The sequence below is a fragment of the Macrobrachium rosenbergii genome, chromosome 10 (assembly GCF_040412425.1).
Source record: "Macrobrachium rosenbergii isolate ZJJX-2024 chromosome 10, ASM4041242v1, whole genome shotgun sequence".
Classification (NCBI taxonomy): domain Eukaryota; kingdom Metazoa; phylum Arthropoda; class Malacostraca; order Decapoda; family Palaemonidae; genus Macrobrachium; species Macrobrachium rosenbergii.
In genome coordinates this window covers 50,253,919-50,274,980 of record NC_089750.1, presented here as the reverse complement: position 1 = coordinate 50,274,980, position 21,062 = coordinate 50,253,919, and the positions used below count along the sequence as shown (strand labels likewise).

Genomic DNA, 21,062 nt, shown 5'->3' with positions numbered 1-21,062 from the left:
AAGCTTGAATTTCAAGTCAGTGGCCTCTGTGAGCTTGTTCCATATGAGTAGGGTTCATCTTCTGAATAATAATAGTAATAATTAAGTTGTAGCTAAAAGTTGATGTTTTCTATTAAGGGGGATCGTCCCGTTCACCCAAGGAATTGTTTCCATCCCTCCTCTTTGCTTCCCAGTTTCAGTTCAGGAGCCTGACGCTTTGGTTATTGAATTTAAGCTTCTTTTTTACGTGCTTACCATAAATATGTCATCTTTGAGATGTCTTCTCATCAAACACTCTTTATCGTGAAGTTAAATTTTTATTAGCACTATTATACTATGATTGAGATCGTAGGTTTTTCAAGAGATGTCAAAATGATGGGATGCCATCTGTTCGATCTTACCAAGGTTGAATGTCAGTAAAGGCTAAACTCATTCTAAAGAAAATGAAAGAATAAAGACCTATGCAACCAAGGTTCATTATATTTCATAAAGACAGATGGGAATGGATGTTTAGTGACTTAAATAATTATTTATGAGACGTCACTTCACTTTATCATTTCCTCTCATCCTTTTTCTGTAAGAACAAAATATTTTTATATGTAATATAACAAAATATATATATATATATATATATATATATATATATATATATTATTTTCTTTCTTACCAAGTAATAAAAATTTTATTTTCCCGTAAAAATTAATTTAAGGCTTTTCTGTTCTCAAGAGGAAATTTTGGAGATGTATTTCGTGATGATGAAAGATAAGGAAAATCTCTATCTTTATCATAGAAAATGGGAACCCACTCCGGTTTTCTTTAACGCGATAATTTTTTCGTATTTTCGTCAAGTTTCCAAGCATTATTAATAATAGGCAATAAATTCCCGTTATCTCAGAGCTGGGTATTATTTCTCATGTAATTTTCTGCAATCATTTATAATAGCAATTTATTGCCTTCGTGACTTCCATGCTCTGTCTATAAACAATTCTGAGACTCGAGATGAAAGATTGAAGGCAATTTCTTGGCTTCACTTGGTTGTTAATCCTATTCAACATAATTAAAGAAGTCAAATGAATGGAGATAAGCCTAATGTGTATAATTTTCAAATGACTTGCAGAATCTGTAGCATATTTTCTCTTCGTGGTGTCTCTTCCTTTCAAATATTAGTGCTTTCTTCAAGTATCAGAAGAATTTTCCTTTGGGCACCATTTCAGAGTTTCAGCTCTCCTTTTTAAATGTCAGTTTCTATTGAAATTATCACTTCTCCCTCTAAGTATCCTTACTTCCATTAAACTGGCATCTTTTGCTTTCAGTATTACTTTTAATAGGATCACGCTGTCCTTCAAAGTATCAGCTTTCTCCTGAAGACATCACTTTTCAAAGTATCGCTTTTCCGCTTACAGGATCGAAATATATTTTCAGTTCGAAATAAGGACTCTCCGTTTAGTTAATCAATCTCAATGTGCAAGCTTCAATTTGTCTTTCACAGTGCGTTTTCTTCCATAAGTCAAAGTCTAAAAAATATCTTCTCTTGATATTTGGCTGGGATGAACTCCGTGGTCCATCTGTCTTTTTAAATCCTGTGACAATTTCTACTCTTAAAGGCCACTTGCGGGCAGACTATAAACCCTTTCGTTGGAAATATTCTTTTTGCCTACCCTTCCTTTGTTTGAACAGAGAATTTAATGTTAGTGAGATATTTTGTGTCAGATCTATTTCAGTGTAATGTACATTTTCCTCAAAACCTTCATCAAAAACATAGGTTGGGTTAGATTGATTGAGTGACCCTTTCGACATCTCGCCCTCTTCACTTTTCGTAATTCTTATTCGCCTTACTTTATTGACTGATTGGGCGATCGCTTTGACCTCCCCTCTTGACCTCTCCAAGTTCCCACATTCTTATATACTTATTTGACATTTCGAGAATGCTCAAGAACCTTCTGCTTATTAATGAGTCAGTTTTTTTTATTTATTTTTATTTTTAATTTTTAAATTTATTCTTTTTAGTGAAAATTTTAGTTTCGTGAATTTTTCAGTGCTTGAGCCGCTAAATATTATTTAATCGCCCTCTAATGCTTGGTATTCATAGAATACATGTAATATCCTTATTAATTTTCTGTTGTTCTATTTTCTGTCTTCGAAATTATGAAGATCAACTTTCAAAATGGTAACTTACCATTTAAACTTCACCTGGAGTAAAAGCATGCTTGCCCGCTAAAGAATGTCTTCTGTTCTTTGTTATTTTATGTCTATAATTTTACAAATTTCTTTATATGTTCCTTTACTTTTCCTCTTTCTGCAGCATTTCACTCAATGTTGATAACTTGATTCCTTTAATCACTCGAGTCGGGAAAATGGGTTTAGGTATATATACTGTCTGTGCTCTTTTAATGTCTACTGTTGTGACCGAAATCGTTTTGTAGGAATAGAAGTTCTTAGTTTCACGAAGATTATAGATTGATCCCTCACGGTCTTAATATCATTCCGTGGGATTGTTTATGTAAACGGAAACTGCACAGGAAGAAATAACTTCATTGTTTGATATCTTTCAATTTCAAACTATCTTAGTACTAGAACTGTCTAGATAGATTCGAAAGTATACACATCTGTAATAGAGATGAGATTTATAAAGTATAAATTTATTTTATAATATTCATTAAACAAAAATCTACCATATGTACATATCCTACCGACAGTATAAGAGAATGCAAGCAGTCGTAGAAAGAATCGTCAGCTCAAAAGTTTCACTGTAGCCTCAAGTTACTAACGTGACTGGGGAATTCTTAGCCTGATTTTATGTACTAGAGGCAGAGCGAAATATATGAGCACAGTTCTTCGTCAGAACCAAAATCTGTGTAGACCTTGGTCTGAACAAATTCACGACAGTGGTATGAACTACATACAGTCAAGAAGAAATTTACATACATCAGTACTTGGGAACTGCCCAGTATTTACAGTGCAGTGGCATAAAATTCTCCGTCTGCGATATCACCCCTTGAAAGCGTCATTGGCCCAAGAGCAGCTTCATTTTCTCTGGCTGGCCTTTCTCGTTGGACGACGCCCGTTTATCGGGACAGCAATGGGTCTGATGGGTCTCTTGGACTTGTAAATGTATATTCCAGAGGGGCGACCGTTGTAGGCGTACTGTTTCTTTCCGGATATCCAGGTTTTCTTAGCTGAGGATCCTGAAGGCTGTGCCGTTGAGGGAGAAATGGCGGTGCGGGTTTTGTCCTCTGGAGATGATGATACTGACACAGCATGTAATTTAACCGGAGATGCTGCGCGTGTAACGGGTGCCAATGAAGGACCTCCCGGAAGCAACACAGGATTTTCTACATTTATGAGGCCTGGAACTCCTGCAGGAGATGGCAACGCAACTGATGAAGGAGCAGCCACATGTAGTAGGCCTGGTGCGCCTGCCGGTTGTGGGAGAGCAGTTGGAATGGGTGATGAGAAGGGTGGCTGGGCTAAGTGAGAATTGAGCTCTGGCAAGTTCCAGTGGTACACTTGGTTTGGGCGTCCATTGTTGGTGAAGTCTACAGGAACCTGAAAATTATAGAAATTTGAATAACCATTGCAATTACTTATTTTAACAACCTATGATGACACTTTAGATGCAAAACCTTCGTAATGCATGTTCATTCGGTCATGTCCACGTATCTTGTGTTATATATTTATATTACATAAATGTATATGTGTGTGCGTGTGTGTATATGTATACACACACACACACACACACACACACACATATATATATATATATATATATATATACACATTGTGTGAGTATGACAATAGTGTATTTTAGAAAACAGAATCATAAACATGCATTTCATAGTACAGTATATTGTAAAAATTAATAAACAGTGGCTTTCGTGTGCTTGAACTGATGAGAAAAGCTGAATTGGTTTATTGTTCCAGCTTAAACAGGTTGATTGTCAAGTTGGTGTAAATAGCTGTTTAATATAAAATCTGCACAAATATTTTTTTTACATATTGCCTTTACACTAAAATGAAATTACTTTGGAAAACGACATCAGTCAGACCCGCATTTATTCTCAGTTGAAAAGTGTCAAGTCCACAACAAAACACCTAAGAAAGAAACTTATAAAGAATTTTACGCTTACACTAAACTGAGAGTTGAAGAGGAATAATTAGATAGGTTTAGAAATGATTCATATGATAATTCACAACCTCAAACGCCTACGCAGAGGGCTGAACGAGAAATAGAGGAATTTAACAAATAGATTTTAATGGACTCTAAAAGTTTTCAGAGTTTTATATACCCATACTAACGACTGACACATAGAAAGGAATAATTTCATTTTGAACACTAAGGTCAATGAAACGTTCACCACAACGCCTGTATAACTTGGCCCTGACGGAAATAAGAGAGAGAAAATGGGATTGATTAGTTAAGCCTGAAGGAAGTGATGTGCCCTAAAAGGATGCAAGGTAATAAAAGTGAGAAAAGAATGTCACTGGTGATCGGATGAGACGTGGGGCTTTCAGCCTGGTATGGCCATTTGTCACGGGTTTCTCAATCACGTAAGAGAACCCGCGCTGGCACGGGGCCAACCGAACCCAACAAAAACAGGGAAGTTATGTTCAGGCAGACATTTACTCACTTACAGTGGGCTTCTTTTCCGGAGCCATGCCATCGAAGGCGCTCTGTGGGACCCTCAAATTCATTTGTCTGTGCAGACTTAGGCAGAATCATTCGAAACTCTATCGCATACTCGATATTGATTGTCTTATCTACATTTTAAAACTCAGAAATAAGAAGAGCCTCCTCACCTTGTGATCGGGATCTCCGAGAGCCGACACGGCATTCTGCAGGTAGAAGTAAGGCGTCGGGGGAAGCTTGATGAAATAGATGGGCGACTCTCCGCTTTGGCTCCTTCCTTGCGACACCTGCAGCGCCGCCCCCGAGCGGTTCACGCCTAGTCGTCGAATGACCTGAAAAGGCGAATTTATAGTAATACGCGGAGTGATAAAGCATCTGGGTCATCGAATTCAATTATCTACAAGGAAACCTAATTTGAACTTTCAATCAGGTTTCAAGGGAGCTGATTTGTAACATCAAGCCAGATTTAGAAACCGTGGAATCATAATTTTGATTAAAAAGTGGAGGTTCTCTTTTTGTGGGGCGGGCCGGAGGCAGGGATGATTGAACTGCTTTCACCGACTATTTGTCACAGGTATGAAAATGTGTGTTCTTTAGACCCTGAAAAATGCCACATGAATTATATCTAGTCCGTATGAATGGTTTTTAGCTTGGTATGTCAATAATTCAGGTCAAGTAAAATTGTAAGCCAAAATCATTTTTGAAAATCTGAAACACTGCTCGGTCTAACTTTTACTGTACTCAGATCATGCGGCAGGTGATCATTTTATTCAAAAGTCAGTAAAATATTAAAAGAAGGCACTTGCACACAAATCATTTAAAATAGTTGCAACAAAGGGGGTATTTCTTTCTCTCTCTCTCTCTCTCTCTCTCTCTCTCTCTCTCTCTCTCTCTCTAAGTGCTATGGTTTAGGGGTTTCACATGTAGTATTTTTCCACAACAGGTGAACAGAAAATTGTAATGGATTAGGATATAAAGGTAAGAGGAAACGGGGTATGTAAAAAAGAGAACGAGTGGGATGATTACGGTTAAGTCTCACACCTTAAGAAAAAAAAATGTTATGGATATATTAAAGATGTTTAAGTACGAACGAAAAGCTTGTTATAGGAAACATTTGAATAAATAATGTAATATTTCCATAGGTATTTAATATTACTTTCTTTTAAAAAGACATGACTTAATGTAAATGGAATACATTACCTGCAAGAATCCAGACGGTCTTCTTCCATATAATGAGGCTGATCCAGCTTCCCCGATTACGGCCAGAATACTGCAAAAGCAGAAAGACATTTATCAATTGCTCACACTTGCATCAGTGTATTCATTTGAAATTTATTTTCCTCAGCATTTCCTTTTGATTAATTTGCTTTTATTTCCTTTTTCAGTTTTACATCTGCTGATTCAGTTACTTATAGTCCCCAGCAGGTAGGTGATGATATTCATCTTTTACAAAACACGAGTCTTCAGGAATACGGGAAGTGTAAATAGGTCAGGAATTTTGGAAGTAAAATTTAAAGCGAAAGTAGGATTCTGCTTTTAACTAACAAAACTTTGAATATTACATATAGAAGCTCGAGGGACTGAATAATGACATGCAAAAGGCGTCATTGTAGATAATCTATAGGTAAAATTACTTTAAAGGGGACTGCGTACCATGGTCATGCAGAAGGCACATTAAAAAAGGAAATCCAGAATGTTTTATAATAATTTAAGAGGCCCAAACGAACTTTGAAATGGAGTTACTGAAAGCAATGTTTATGAAGATATTCTGGAAAATTAATAATGAAAAATACAATTCATATTAGGTCGTTAACAGATACTCACGAGATGGTTTACCTAGAACGGTTTATCGCAGTAATAGCAGTAGTCATTATTTTGGCCATATTGTTATGTGACATTTCAGTGTCGTTCTAACTCTGCCTAGATTGCAATATGAGTCTAACTCATGGGAACACCGTATACGTATATATATCACTTTCTCAACGATATGGCGGTCGTTTTTGGCGGTTATCTCGTTGAATTTCCGTGAGATATCTGGAACAGTCTGCTCCGAAAACGCTGATGGTCATTTTGCCGCATTTATCTGCTCGTTAAACCCTCTAAGGTCCGTAAAAGTCACGCCATCTGTCGTCGCGTGATGCGCATGAAAATGACTTAACTCTGTATGAAAGCCAGACTACGTGGAAGTGTTAAGTTGATTTCAATTGGTTCAAATGAATGAGTCCTTATGATTTATCTCCCATCGGCTAATATTTCTGAGTACTGATGGTCGTTCATTCACATCTGCTCTCTGCTACAGAAGTACCGCTTTATGCTAAGGCAGCTGGCTGGACAAAAAACTTTCATCTAGATAGGAATGTCGGAAAAGGAAAGAGAATTTGGGGACGGGGGCCGGTTCCAAAAAGCAGGGTTCAACTCCTTATGAGACGATACACTATTATCTCTTGAAAGAAATTAAATCTTTCTTAAAATCCCAGGGAAATGTGGAAATGGCTTTGATCTGCTTCTTTCAAATACGATGTGCTTTTGTTGAAGTAAACAGCGATTTATTTGCCTGATAGTTAGCCGACTATAGTTGCTTTTAGCTATGGACTGACAACCTCATTCTATAATAATTGCTGAGAACTTGAAGGCTGACACCATCATAAGCCGTTTCATACAAGGGGGAAAAGTCGTAGAGAGGTATATATCTATACACACACACACACGAGCGTCTACTGGTCACTTTTTACTAGATCTATATTTAATTGTAATAATAACCACAATGCCCTCTTAACTTCCGCATTTCTTCACATTTTTTGGACGTGCTTGTCACATAAGGCTAATAAGATCCTAATGGCAGAATATGAAGATATTCTGACGTCTGTAGCGCGATTCGAACCCACGTCCTGAGTATCAGTACGAGGTCACACTACCTACCTGACTACGAGAAGGTCAAGTGGGTAATGTGAACTCGTTCTGTTACTCCGGATGCGGATTCGAGTCCTACTGCAGGCGCCAGAATTTCTTCATATCCTCCCATTTGGATGTTATTTGGTTTTGTAGCGACATTTACATATACATATATTTATATATATGTATATATATATTTACAATCTGAACATATTTATGCATACTTTTAAACAAATAGATAGCTCGACAGGTAATAACCATTCTCAGGTGACTCAGATTGAACGGTGAGTGTAGTTAAATGTAATTAAAACCAGTAATTCGTCTGTTAACACCCACCGATTGGGTAATTATACCGCTGAAAGCCAAGAGCCACATTCATGACATCTAGTTTATCATTTCCCTCCTTCATTTTACCTTAAGAGGGTCACACCCGGTGGCAAATAACCCTCAGCGGGGTCTGAAGGCGCAAGATTTAGGGGTTAAAGACCTCTCGGTAAATTTAATTAGAAACTCTTTTCGTATGGTGGTTGTGGTGGATGTCTTTTCAATTTGCAAGAGATTGTTAAGTCTGTACTGTGGATTTTCCCCTCCTGTTCTCTCTCTCTCTCTCTCTCTCTCTCTCTCTCTCTCTCTCTCTCTCTCTCTCTCTCTCTCTCTCTCGTGTTCTTGACGGTAGTAGCTTTAGAACGAATATCTGACATTCCGGCCCATTAAAGATGCATATTTATTACCATAGTCACTTACTAACCTTTTGCAGTGTATTAATTATGCCGTTTGCCATTGACAATACACCATCTTGTTCCACTTTTCACCCTTTTTATATTCTTTATTTTGCCTCCACAATAACAAAAGGGGAAATAGAGCATATGAAGTGTTGTCAAACGGCTTGCGTTGTTAGCATAAACTTCCTAAGACGTGCCGGCATAAGGCCAGCTCAGTCAACCAAAAAATAAATTATATTGCATTGGTTTCCTCAATGCATTATTTGGTGATCACCCTTGCATGACAGGCAGTAGCAATTCGCTACATCGTTTCTCTCTCGATCAGTAACGCTAAGCAATATTAGGTCTGATTTAGATAACCCCCAATAACAGCCCGACTTCGTGACCGTAGGAGGAAGGGCATCATCATCATCAAACATGATGTTAAGATGATGTGAGCGGCAATGGGTCCAAAAAGGAAGGAGAAGGCAAGAAGAGAAATGGAATATAGATTAATATAATTATACTTAGTGTCTGAAACTCAATATTTCCCCATAGAGTGTAATGGATCATCGAATTAAGGATGTCCTCAGCCATTACCTGTAATCTGTGATGATTTCATTTTTCACCTTTGACTTTCTGTTTCCATCAGGCAAACACTTCGGCGGATGAGGAAGTTTATGAAATTAATTTGGCCTCTGGTTTACAGGAGTAAAAGTATTAGCCACACGAACTACTTCCTGGACATGAGTTGAGTGAGTCCGACTTTGGTACTGCTGCTGATTTTGCTCATGATAATAAAATTAACAACAAAATTCAGTGATAACAAGACCATCAACATCACCGCGAAGGCTTCTTACCCAGCAGTACATTGTACATTACCGTTGTTAAAGGAGAAGCTAATTCGGGTGAGAGTTAACAATTTTTATAATTCGCGTAATGCATCACAGACATCATACCATTTACTCGCTAACAAGAGTTGCATGATTTCATATGACACGTTGCGCTGCAGTTGGTTCCTTTATTATCGAGCAGATCATATCATAGACAAGAGAAACCAACTAGACGAGTTTGGTGACTTTCCCAGACTGATATGTCTCGGGAGGTTTCAATTTTTGCACCCTAATTAATCTTTCCAGTCTGCTTCGCTGAATATCGCCATCTTATGCTGCTTTCTCTTCATATGACTACTGGAGGTACATGACCCCTGACCTCTTTTCTCTGGCAGGCGTTAAATGGTTACCTGTGGTGGTTTTAAGACAGTAAAGACACCATGGAGGTGTTCCATTTCGTTTATTTGGTGAAGTTTGTCACATGGACGCACAGCGGTCGCCTGGTTATCAGAGTTTTTATAAATGAAAAACCTCGCTCTGTCTTTTACTTTTCACAAGTTGAATTGGTATATCAAGAGCAGATGAACAAGCAAAAGATTCTGCATTACTCACGTACATCACGCAAAATACTTTGTATTCAAGAAGAATTTATTTAAACGGTCAATAGATCATGCCAGAACTTAGAAGGAAAAGTAGGTCATCCAAATGAAGTGAAACTTTTTATTAGCAAAAGTACTAGAGAGAGAGAGAGAGAGAGAGAGAGAGAGAGAGAGAGAGAGAGAGAGAGAGAGAGAGAGAGAGAGAAAGTACCAGCCTCCTCCGAAGTAGCATTGCCTTGAGGTCGCTGTTAATGTCGTTCCACACTAGTCACCCGAGAAAAATAACCCTCTCAGTATAATAAGAGGGTATTCGCCTTTCGAATGTAGGGCACTTGCGATGAAATTTCTTTTTGGAACGCAACCAGGAATTTATGGGTTTTTTATTTGCGTCTCTAAATACTGTATTTAATAAAACACTTATTTCCCAGATGTGCATTTACTATGATAATTGCTTATTACAGAAAGGCCATAATTTTGGTTTTCAGTAAAAGAAAACTATTGAGATGGCTATTTTTCTGTTCGTCCGCACTTTTTCTGTCCGCCCTCAGATCTTAAAAACTACTGGGGCTATGTTAATTGGTATGTTAATCATCCACCCTCCAGTCATCAGACACACCAAAATTGCAGCCCTCTAGCCTCAGTAGTTTTTATTTTATTTAAGGTTAAAATTAGCCATGATCGTGCGCCTGTCACCGCTATCGGTGCCAACAACACAGGCCACCACCGGGCGGTGGTTGAAAGTTAATGGGCCGCGGCTTAGTGTCATGGGCCGTGGCTGAGAGTTTCGTGGGCCGTGGCTGAGTGTTTCATACAGCATTATACGCTGTACAGAAAACTCGATTGCGCTGAAGAAACTTCGGCGCATTTTTTACTTGTTTATGTTCATAGCAAGAAATGCTTTGAAACTTCGATCTATTTCGTCCTTTTTGGATGTGACATCGAGAAGGAGGGTTTGAATTAATGTTTATCGCCATTTATTGTCTCCACCAAATACTATCTTTTCTTTTATGCCCTAGCTTTCTCTTGCTTGGTCGCCCCATCTCCCTCTCTCCCTAGAGGGGCCAGTAAGTGTTATTTGCTAAATCTGTAGTGGTGTTTCTTAAGGCTTAGCTCTCTCTCTCTCTCTCTCTCTCTCTCTCTCTCTCTCTCTCTCTCTCTCTCTCTCTCTCTCTCTCTCGCTGTTTTCTTCCCCTAAATGACCTTTAGTCTCCCCTCCAGCCTTATCTCCTCTAACAACCGCTGATTAAGCTCTGCAACGAACATCCTTTTTCCCAGTGTTAACTTTCTTCTTGTTGCTTGCTCGTTCGATCTCCGTCGTTTATTTTCTCTTGCTAATAAAAGGTTCGACAGCGTAATAGCTCGAAGATAAGCTCTCTCTCTCTCTCTCTCTGTGCGTGTGTGTGTGTGTGTGTCTTCAAGCAACTACAGGTTTAGAGACCTTCATTTAGCTTGTAAGAGTATATTGTAATTTGCATAGTTTTACTTTACGTAACGTTTTGAACAAGGGAAAAAACCTCCCGATTTTCTCATTTTTGAATATGTATGATTTTTGCCTTGTGATACAAAATTTGGCATGATCATCTCTATAACTATTGTATCCTGATGTTGAATGAGAATAATAATAAGCCAACTAAACTTTAGAAATAAAACAGCATTGCAGTTAGTGTTTTAGCATTAGATATTCGCATTCATGCTCTTATGACGTATTTGAAATTTGATTTGCAAAACAGATGTTTCTCCTTGTTTTTTTCAGTTTGTCAGCTTTGTCGATGTCCACTGTTGTAAATAGGGAACATCTGATGAAGTTCTCCTCATTTGTTTCATTCAGCCGTGCAATTATATGAAACACTGGTCTCTAAGTTTTCATGATTTTATTGTAGACTTACTTAGGAATTAGATTCATGCGCTCTCTCTCTCTCTCTCTCTCTCTCTCTCTCTCTCTCTCATATATATATATATATATATATATATATATATATATATATATATATATATATATATATATATATATATATATATATATATATATATATATATATATATACATACATACATACATACACACACATATAAATTGTTTTACACTTCGAAAGGGCTGGTAGCTTGAAACCGTTACTTAGTCAAGACTTTATGGAAATAAAAAAAAGGGGGGAGGGAGGGTTCCTAAACCTAAGGAAAGAACAATACCCCAATCTTAAGAACAGGAGACTGGGAGAGAATATCATGTGTCTATTTCACGCTTGTGATGTAGAGTACCAAGGCATGCAACCACAATATGCGGTTATGGAAACTGATGTTATTTGCTCTTCCTTTAGGAATTTTTGCAAAGTTTTCCTTTTGATAATCAGTAACGTGATCAACTTCCTCCTTCGCTTTCAGAGTTGCTTAAAAGGATTTCACAGATCTGTTTCTGCCGAAACAAACATTGAAAGAAAATTTGCATTTTATAGAAATTTTGACGCTTTTGGTCTTTACCATCTTAGATTTTCCTATCCAGTATCAAGTACTTCTAAATAAATTTTTTATTTCTAGTCACGCTGCATGATAGCTATTAAAAAATAGTATAGAGTAATATATCTCTTTTTGTCATTATCTGCAAGAAATTTCACACTTGTTGCCTTCGTCATCTTATTTTTTGTATGATCTATCCAGTATGTCATAAAAAACTTCTCAGATTTCCAGCTTCCCTGCAATGATGACGTAAAATCAGGTAAAATTAGTAACTTGTCCGTGTTGTGCCTCGGTGGTTGAGAATGATAGTTATTTCGAAGGGCTGTCGTCGCCCTTAAGACAATTTAATCTGCCTGATCAGCACCCTCGAGGAACAACAACCTGTGACATTAGGAGCAAAAGGGTCCTGCGGTTCTCACACGCTCTTTATTTTCTTGATTGAATTTAATCGGTTTCGATCACGAAAGGAGTGCAGGGAATTACATCAAACAAATTTTCTACGTGACCTGATTCTATCAGAATCTTCGAAGGAACATCGAAGGCCTCTCCTTTTCAGTCGTGACCCCCTGAACGAGTACTTTGCCCTCTTTGTCGACATGTTTCATTTGACATGATTATTCGTATAATTTTTTCTGCATGTTCTTGGGTTCTTTTCTTATTTCATTTTTCTGATCTGCCAATTCACCATGACAAAAAGCGCATTTTTTTCGCTTTGTTCAAAAAGAATTTGATCTTTTAAGTGAACCTTTCTCTGGCGAAGGTTAGCGCAAAAAGTAAAATTCCATTGTCGTTGTTGTTGCTGTGTGTGTGTTTTTTCATCTCTGGTGTCTTTGATGTGCCCACTAATTCGTCATAAATATAAAACAATTACCAATTATTACCAGTTTAAGATAAACTGGTTAGAGAGTAATACTAATACTATAAAGTGGTGACTGATATTTCAAGACTAGGTAAACAAGTATTGACTATAACTTAAAGCTAGAGTATTGTAAAACGGTTCTGATTCAGACATATTCCAGTGCGAAATTGTATAAAGTAGTTCTTGTTTAACATAAGAGGATTATAGACTTAGACTACATCGATCTAGAATGGTTATAGATTAAGCCTAGTCAGAGGCAAACGGCACTAAAATTAAAATAAGTTGACAGAAATTGAGATTAGTTTATCAGACACTAAATCAGTGATCTCGCAATAAGCCTACTTAACGATACGGTGTGGTCGAACTCCTCGAAATACATATTTGCCAGTCTTATGTACCCTGGACACCCTCAGTGAATCAAAGGCCAAGAACCAGTGTCTTACAGAAGCAACTTACATTACTTGACGTCTTTATGGGAAATAAGAAATTAAAATATAGATTTCGGAATTCGCTTTTCACTAAGTTTATCTCTGTGTATGGGATTTCGTATTGTTTTTATCATGCATCTCCATAAGTTTAAATTAAAAAATGTTTATGCTAGAAAGCTGTTGTTTGGAAAATTAGAGCACGGAGTCTTAAAAAAAAAAGCCGCAGTGACCAGCCTCCGAAAATTCCAAAGTAACCCAAGAGAGAGAAAGCTCAAGAGGTAACGACCGCGAGAGCTGAATTCGCGCTCTCCCACCTTAGCCGTGAGCAGAAGAAAACTGGAATGCCAATCATCTCGACGTTACACATTGATGTCATGCGGTATACCACCATTCACATGATGTATGTTGCACCGCTGAAATTCAAATTACCCCTTGCGTTAATTGCAATTTCCTCGATGGCGAAAACAAAGATGATGTCATTGGCGAGCGAAAGAAAACGGTCATTTATCTAGGGTGTCATAGAAAATGGATTTCTCGAAAACTAGGTTGTCGACTGGAGGAGAATTGAAGGGTGTTTGGTTTGAGAGGTTTTGAAAGGACGACCATTGGGAAACGATTTTAATAGAATGGCAACTGTAGAAATTTTGATAGAAACGCTGTTCTGCGGAATTCACAAATGGTTCCTTTGAAGAAGGGACTGATGGAAGTCCAGTAGATGAGGTTTTGAGAGACTGCTCCTGGAAGGAGATTTTGAAAGGCTGTGTCGGGGTAGATATTTTACAAATGATTATTTTACAAATGGTTGCTTAGAAACTGTCAACTTTATAGTTTGAAAGGTTGTACATTAAGAGGATTTTAAAATCTTCGTCAAGCGATGTTCTGAAAGGGTTCCCTTTAGGAAGATTCTGAAATGGCCTCTTTACGATAGACCTTCAAGCAGTGTCCTTTGGACGAAAATTTAATTGTGTGACGTTTGAGAGAGATTTTTGATTGGTGTCAATTGGATACTTCGGCAAGTGTTCACAAGAGGTATTTTGAAAGGACAATTAAGATTTTGAAAGGGTATCCGTCCTGAGAGATTATGAAAAGGTATTTCTCCTTGGAGATTTTGAAAGGTTGTCCATCCTGAGAGATATTGAAAAGGTATCTCTCACTAGAGATATTGAAAGTGCGTCCCACCTGAGAGATTTAGAAAAGGTATTTTTCACTGGAGAGTTTGAAAGGGCGTCCGTCCTGAGAGATATTGAAAAGGTATCTCTCACTGGAGATTTTGAAAGGGTGTCAGTCCTGAGAGATTTAGAAAAAATATCTCTCATTGGAGATTTTGAAAGGGCGTCCGTCCTGAAAGATTTGAAAAGTTGTCTCATTGGAGATTTTGGAAGGGTATCCGTCCTGAGAGATTTTGGAACGGTATCTCTCACTGGAGAGTTTAAAAGGTTGTCTGTCCAGAGAGATATTGGAAAGGTATCACTCACTGGAGATTTTGAAAGTGCGCCCGACCTGAGAGATTTAGAAAAGGGATCTCTCACTGGAGAGTTTTAAAGGGCGTCCGTCCTGAGAGATATTGAAAAGGTATCTCTCACTGGAGATTTTGAAAGGGCGTCCGTCCTGAGAGATTTAAAAAGGTATCTCTCACTGGAGATTTTGAAAGGGCGTCCGTCCTGAGAGATATTGAAAAGGTATCTCTCATTGGAAATTTCTGAAATATTGAAAAGTTGTTTGTCCTGAGAGATATTGAAAAAAGGGGCGTCCGTCTCTCATTGGAGATTTTGAAAGGGCGTCCGTCCTGAGAGATATTGAAAAGGTATCTCTCATTGGAGATTTTGAAAGGGCGTCCGTCCTGAGAGATATTGAAAAGGTATCTCTCATTGAAAAGGTAGATTTTGAAAGTTGTCCGTCCTGAGAGATATTGAAAAGGTATCTCTCATTGGAGATTTTGAAAGGGCGTCCGTCCTGAGAGATATTGAAAAGGTATCTCTCATTGGAGATTTTGAAAGGTTGTCCGTCCTGAGAGATATTGAAAAGGTATCTCTCATTGGAGATTTTGAAAGGGCGTCCGTCCTGAGAGATATTGAAAAGGTATCTCTCATTGGAGATTTTGAAAGGTCCGTCCTGAGAGATATTGAAAGGTTGGAGATTTTGAAAGGTTGTCCGTCCTGAGAGATATTGAAAAGGTATCTCTCATTGGAGATTTTGAAAGGGCGTCCGTCCTGAGAGATATTGAAAAGGTATCTCTCATTGGAGATTTTGAAAGGGCGTCCGTCCTGAGAGATATTGAAAAGGTATCTCTCATTGGAGATTTTGAAAGGTTGTCCGTCCTGAGAGATATTGAAAAGGTATCTCTCATTGGAGATTTTGAAAGGGCGTCCGTCCTGAGAGATATTGAAAAGGTATCTCTCGTTGGAGATTTTGAAAGGGCGTCCGTCCTGAGAGATTTAGGAAAGTTATCTCTCACTGGAGATTTTGAAAGGGTGTCCGTCCTGAGAGATATTGAAAAGGTATCTCTCATTGGAGATTTTGAAAGGGCGTCCGTCCTAGAGATATTGAAAAGGTATCTCTCACTGGAGATTTTGAAAGGTTGTCTGTCCTGAGAGATATTGCAAAGGTATCTTTCATTGGAGATTTTGAAAGGGCGTCCGTCCTGAGAGATTTTGAAGTTATCTCTCATTGGAGATTTTGGAAGGGTATCCGTCCTGAGAGATTTTGGAACGGTATCTCTCATTGGAGATTTTGAAAGGTTGTTCGTCCTGAGAGATATTGAAAAGGTATCTCTCACTGAAGATTTTGAAAGTGCGTCCGACCTGAGAGATTTAGAAAAGGTATCTCTCACTGGAGAGTTTGAAAGGGCGTCCGTCCTGAGAGATTTAGAAAAGGTATCTCTCACTGGAGAGTTTGAAAGGGCGTCCGTCCTGAGAGATATTGAAAAGGTATCTCTCACTGGAGATATTGAAAGGGCGTCCGTCCTGAGAGATTTGGAAAAGGTATCTCTCACTGGAGATTTTGAAAGGGTATCCGTCCTGGGAGATTTTGAAAGGTTGTCCGTCCTGGAGATTTTGAAAAGGTACATCCCATTGGAGACTTTGAAAGGATTTCCTGAATAAATTCTCCCGCATATTTACTTATAGAAATAGCAGTTCGAATAAGTCTTGATGATGGTAGAATATGTTGCATGGATAGCAGTCACTAGGAAATCAGAGTTGAATTCGGGCGCACATATACCTACATTCTTGTGTGTAATGCTCACAGAAGTATTTGTGCCAGAGTACATGTTGTATCCATAAACGTGTATTTAATATTTGTGCACATATACGTACATATGATTATAATCATAATCATAATTACAAACTTAGTTGACAGATACTTGCGTCTGTACGTGTATTCCCGCAAAGAAAGAATAAAATTTCCCCTTAACCAATTTCGGTAATCATTACATGTAGTAATCATTTTATTAACAATATATTGAACAGACTTGACTCCGAAACCTAATATTATTCGAATGTGGTAGGAATAGAAGATGAAATTTTGCATCCAATTTGTCATGAAGTGACACGGCACAAAAGCGTAACAGAGGAACCATGATTGTATTCAGTTGTATATTTAACGCTCGTACCTTCATTCATTTTTGTCTTGTAATTTCGTCTTCTTATATGAAACAATATTTTCTAATTGTTTTCATTAAGCAGATCGCTGACCCTTTCTGCATAGTTCTTTTTCCATTTATTTCTTCGGCTGGTTCTTTTGCCCGTGAGGCAAGAGCTCAACCAGAAGGTTGTAGCAGAGGTTGAATCTCCCTTTGTGTTACTCGCACATTATATCTTCAACTGTCCAGGCAACTTTATGCCTGGAGGATTCGGTACACCAGCATTAGCCTTATGTACAGCGTTCACCAAGTGTTCATTGCCCCAGAGGTCTAAGGCTACCTGGCAACCAGAGGAGAAATGAGGGTAGCTGTTGGTCGCTGTCGAGCTGTGCCCCAACTCCGAGTTCTTGAAGGGCGTCGTTCGTAAATGGTTTAGTTATGGTAAAACACCTGTGTTTAGCCAAGTCTGGAAGTTTTATTAACTGCTATTTCATTATTCCTTTCCTTCTAGTCCTCCCGGCTGTACTCATAACAGATTAGGTCGCGTCCCGGGGCTTCAGGCCTCCTTACACGTAACATGTCACTTAGGGTGAGATTTGTTCTGGGGAGATGAAAGGCATAATGATAGCCTTTGTACATAAATAGCCCTTGGTGTTTTACAACTCATTAGAATAATCGTTCTTTTCGCCGCATCTTATAGCTGTCTGGAGTACATGTGTAGGCCTACTTCTTCATACATAATTCATAGGCATTTTTATGAAGGCCATTTTCTGAAGGTGCGGTGGCTCAAGTCGTGTTATTACGATACCAATTTGCATCATTCACGCATTATCTTCGAGGAGAGCGTTAGATATTAGTTAACTTTCGGGGATAACGTTCTGAAAGCTCCTTCGCGTTGTATCTCCATTATCATTCTGTGCTGCCTACGTCTATTTCTAGATAATAGTTGTAAACTGTGATTTCTGATTTCTTGACAAATCTTGCAGGAAAACTGTAAAGTTATTATGCAATTGCAGGATGAAATGAAATTCATCAATCGACTTAGCATTAAAAATTCAATTGCTATAAGGATTATGTCCATTGGTTGATGGAAATTATCACAGCCTTTAATGAGAGGAGAATATACAGTACATATGCGCTTTGTGAGGACAGTTTTCCAAGCTTCGATTATCCATACACAGAGTATGGAACACGGCCAGTGGATTCCCGAATTCTGGGAACCTGGGAACCAGAGTGACTGTTTCAAGGGGCTCCTAATCTTACAGAATAGATGTTTGGTGAAAATAATTTAGCGTAAACCCTGTGAAGGTCCTCACAGAGACTACAATATTTTAATGTTAGCACTGATGTAACAATTAAGGGAACCTTAATTCAGAGACTGAGTATGTCAAAAATTCTCAGTTAAATTTTGCTTCTTTTTCTTTTTTAAATCCACGATGCTTGGACGGAATTGTCTCAAGAGAGAATCGTTTAGATGTAAATCAAATTAAGTACTGAAAGAGGCACAATATTTCAGGTAAAAATCACTTGTTTGATAAGACAGACGTTCATCAGCAGAATAGATTAATGTAATAATCATGTCATTTATAAACAAGTAAAAAATGCGCCGAAGTTTCTTCGGCGCAGTCGAGTTTTCTGTACAGCGTATAATGCCGTATGAAACTTTCAGCCACAGCACATGAAACTCTTAGCCGCGGCCCATGAAACTTTCAGCCACGGCCCGGTGATAGCCTGTGATGTTGGTACCTATAACGATGCCAGATGTACGATTATGGCTAACCGTAACCTTAAATAGAATAAAAACTACTGAGGTTAGAGGGCTGCAATTTGGAATGTTTGATGATTGGAGGATGGATGATCAACATACCAATTTGCAGCCCTCTAGCCTCAGTAGTTTTTAAGATCTGAGGGTGGACAGAAAAAAGTGCGGACGGACAGACAAATAGCCATCTCAATAGGTTTCTTTTATGGAAAACTAAAAGCACTAAAACTCGTGGCACGTATCAGTATGTATGTATATATATATATATATATATATATATATATATATATATATATATATATATATATATATATATATATATATATATATATATATATAATATATATATATATATATATATATATATATATATATATATATATATAAAATATATATATATATATATATATATATATATATATATATATATATATATACATACATATATATAAATATATATATATATATATGTATATATATATATATATATATATATATATATATATATATGTATATAATATATATATATATATATATATATATATATAAATATATATATATATATATATATATATATATATATATATATATATATACATATATATATATATATATATATATATATATATATATATATATATATATATATATATATATATACATACATATATATAATATATATATATATATATATATATATATATATATATATATATATATATATATATATACATACATATATATAAATATATATATATATATATATATATATATATATATATATATATATATATATATATATATATATATATATATATATACATATACATATTGCATATTCAGCAGAGGACAGATTATCGTATTATTAAAGCAACCTGGACTATTCATTTTTCCATTTTTTGTTGGTTTATTAGCCTGTTATCAGTGCAAGCTGCTAGCTTAATATAATGTCCAACTATTTATTTAATTATTCATTTATTTCTTTATTTTTTTGTACGGCACTCACTGAATAGAAACAGTTTTTTGATTGGATCTAATTCTGCCGTTGAACTACAGAAATTCTCGTTGATTCATGCTCATCGTAAGATGAAGCAGAGTATGAAGTGCTTCAGTCAAATAGATATTATTCGTAATAACAGAAAAGTGTTCGGATGATATAACCTCGATTATATATATCTTTAATGACCAGTTATAATTTCCTCGAGATTTATTTATTCTTAATTCATCTGACGTTTGATGGTTATTCTTGCTGCAAAAATTACCGTAAAAATTTCAGTACCTTATGTTAATGGCATGTCCCACAACCTTTTTTGCTAATTTAGTTCCTCTTATGTCGTTGCTCGGCCACCGATATTACTGAAGTTGATCACGCTAGCAAAACTAGCAGGTTAATCCAACAGTCTCTTCTGAAATGTCATTAATTCCTCCCAGCAGAATGCTGTGTCTGCCAGCACCAAAACAAAACCTTCAAAAGTGTAAACCGGACTTCCCTGTCAACGTCTTGGCCGAGCGAAAAACAGAACTCCTTCGCGGTCGCAATCAATAGAGGCTCGGTCACTCGGCGCCCCGGGGTAGGTCGGACGACACATACACAGAAATACGTACATTCACACACAAACACACACGGTAACTCTGGATTGCCTCAACCTCACGTACTACCAAGACCGTCGTATAAACAAATGAAGCCCTTAATGGAATAAAGGTCTTGGGCTAATGGGAAGGTTACAATGCTCCGATTAATGGCCATCGTGCGTGCAAGGCACAAATGTCTGTTAAGAATTCTTTGAGATGTAAGTGTTTGGTATATACATATTCATATATACACACATCCATGTGTATATATACACACATGTATATATACATACATAAAAACATACATTTATGTTTATTTATAAAAGTATACATTTATGTTTATATATAAAAGTATACATGGTATATATATATATATACATATGCATATTTACATATATATGTATATATATGAATATATGTATAGATATACTGTACATATACTCTGTATATATATGTATATATAAATGCATATATATATATATATATATATATATATATATATATATATATATATATATATATATATATACATATATATAATTTATTCGTCACGAGACAAACACCCTTAATGTAGGTCAGCAGACAGTTGTTTACAGGCAGACATAATGAGGGTGGGGGGTCAAGTAGTAATTACACTGGAATTTTAAAAATGTCGCTTTACCTTGCTGAGACGCCCTTCCCCTCCTCCGATGAGCACCGCATATGCAAAAGACTTAAGAAGTGTAAAAGAGGTCAGTCTCCTGGAACCAAAGTCCACGGCACGTAGAAGTGTTCTCCGT

At 37.0% G+C, this 21,062-nt stretch overlaps 1 protein-coding gene across 1 annotated transcript in view; it reads right to left on the bottom strand.

Moving 5' to 3' along the window:
- Positions 1–641: 641 nt before the first annotated feature.
- LOC136842627 (uncharacterized) overlaps positions 642–21,062 on the bottom strand; it is an 87,784-nt gene continuing 67,363 nt past the window's right edge. The window contains exons 2-4 of the mRNA XM_067110242.1: positions 5,807–5,876; positions 4,777–4,938; positions 642–3,525 (exon numbers count right to left, since the gene is read on the bottom strand). Of these exons, the coding sequence (XP_066966343.1) occupies positions 3,004–3,525; positions 4,777–4,938; positions 5,807–5,876 (754 nt within the window). The 3' untranslated portion in view covers positions 642–3,003. The remainder of the gene's footprint in view (positions 3,526–4,776; positions 4,939–5,806; positions 5,877–21,062) is intronic.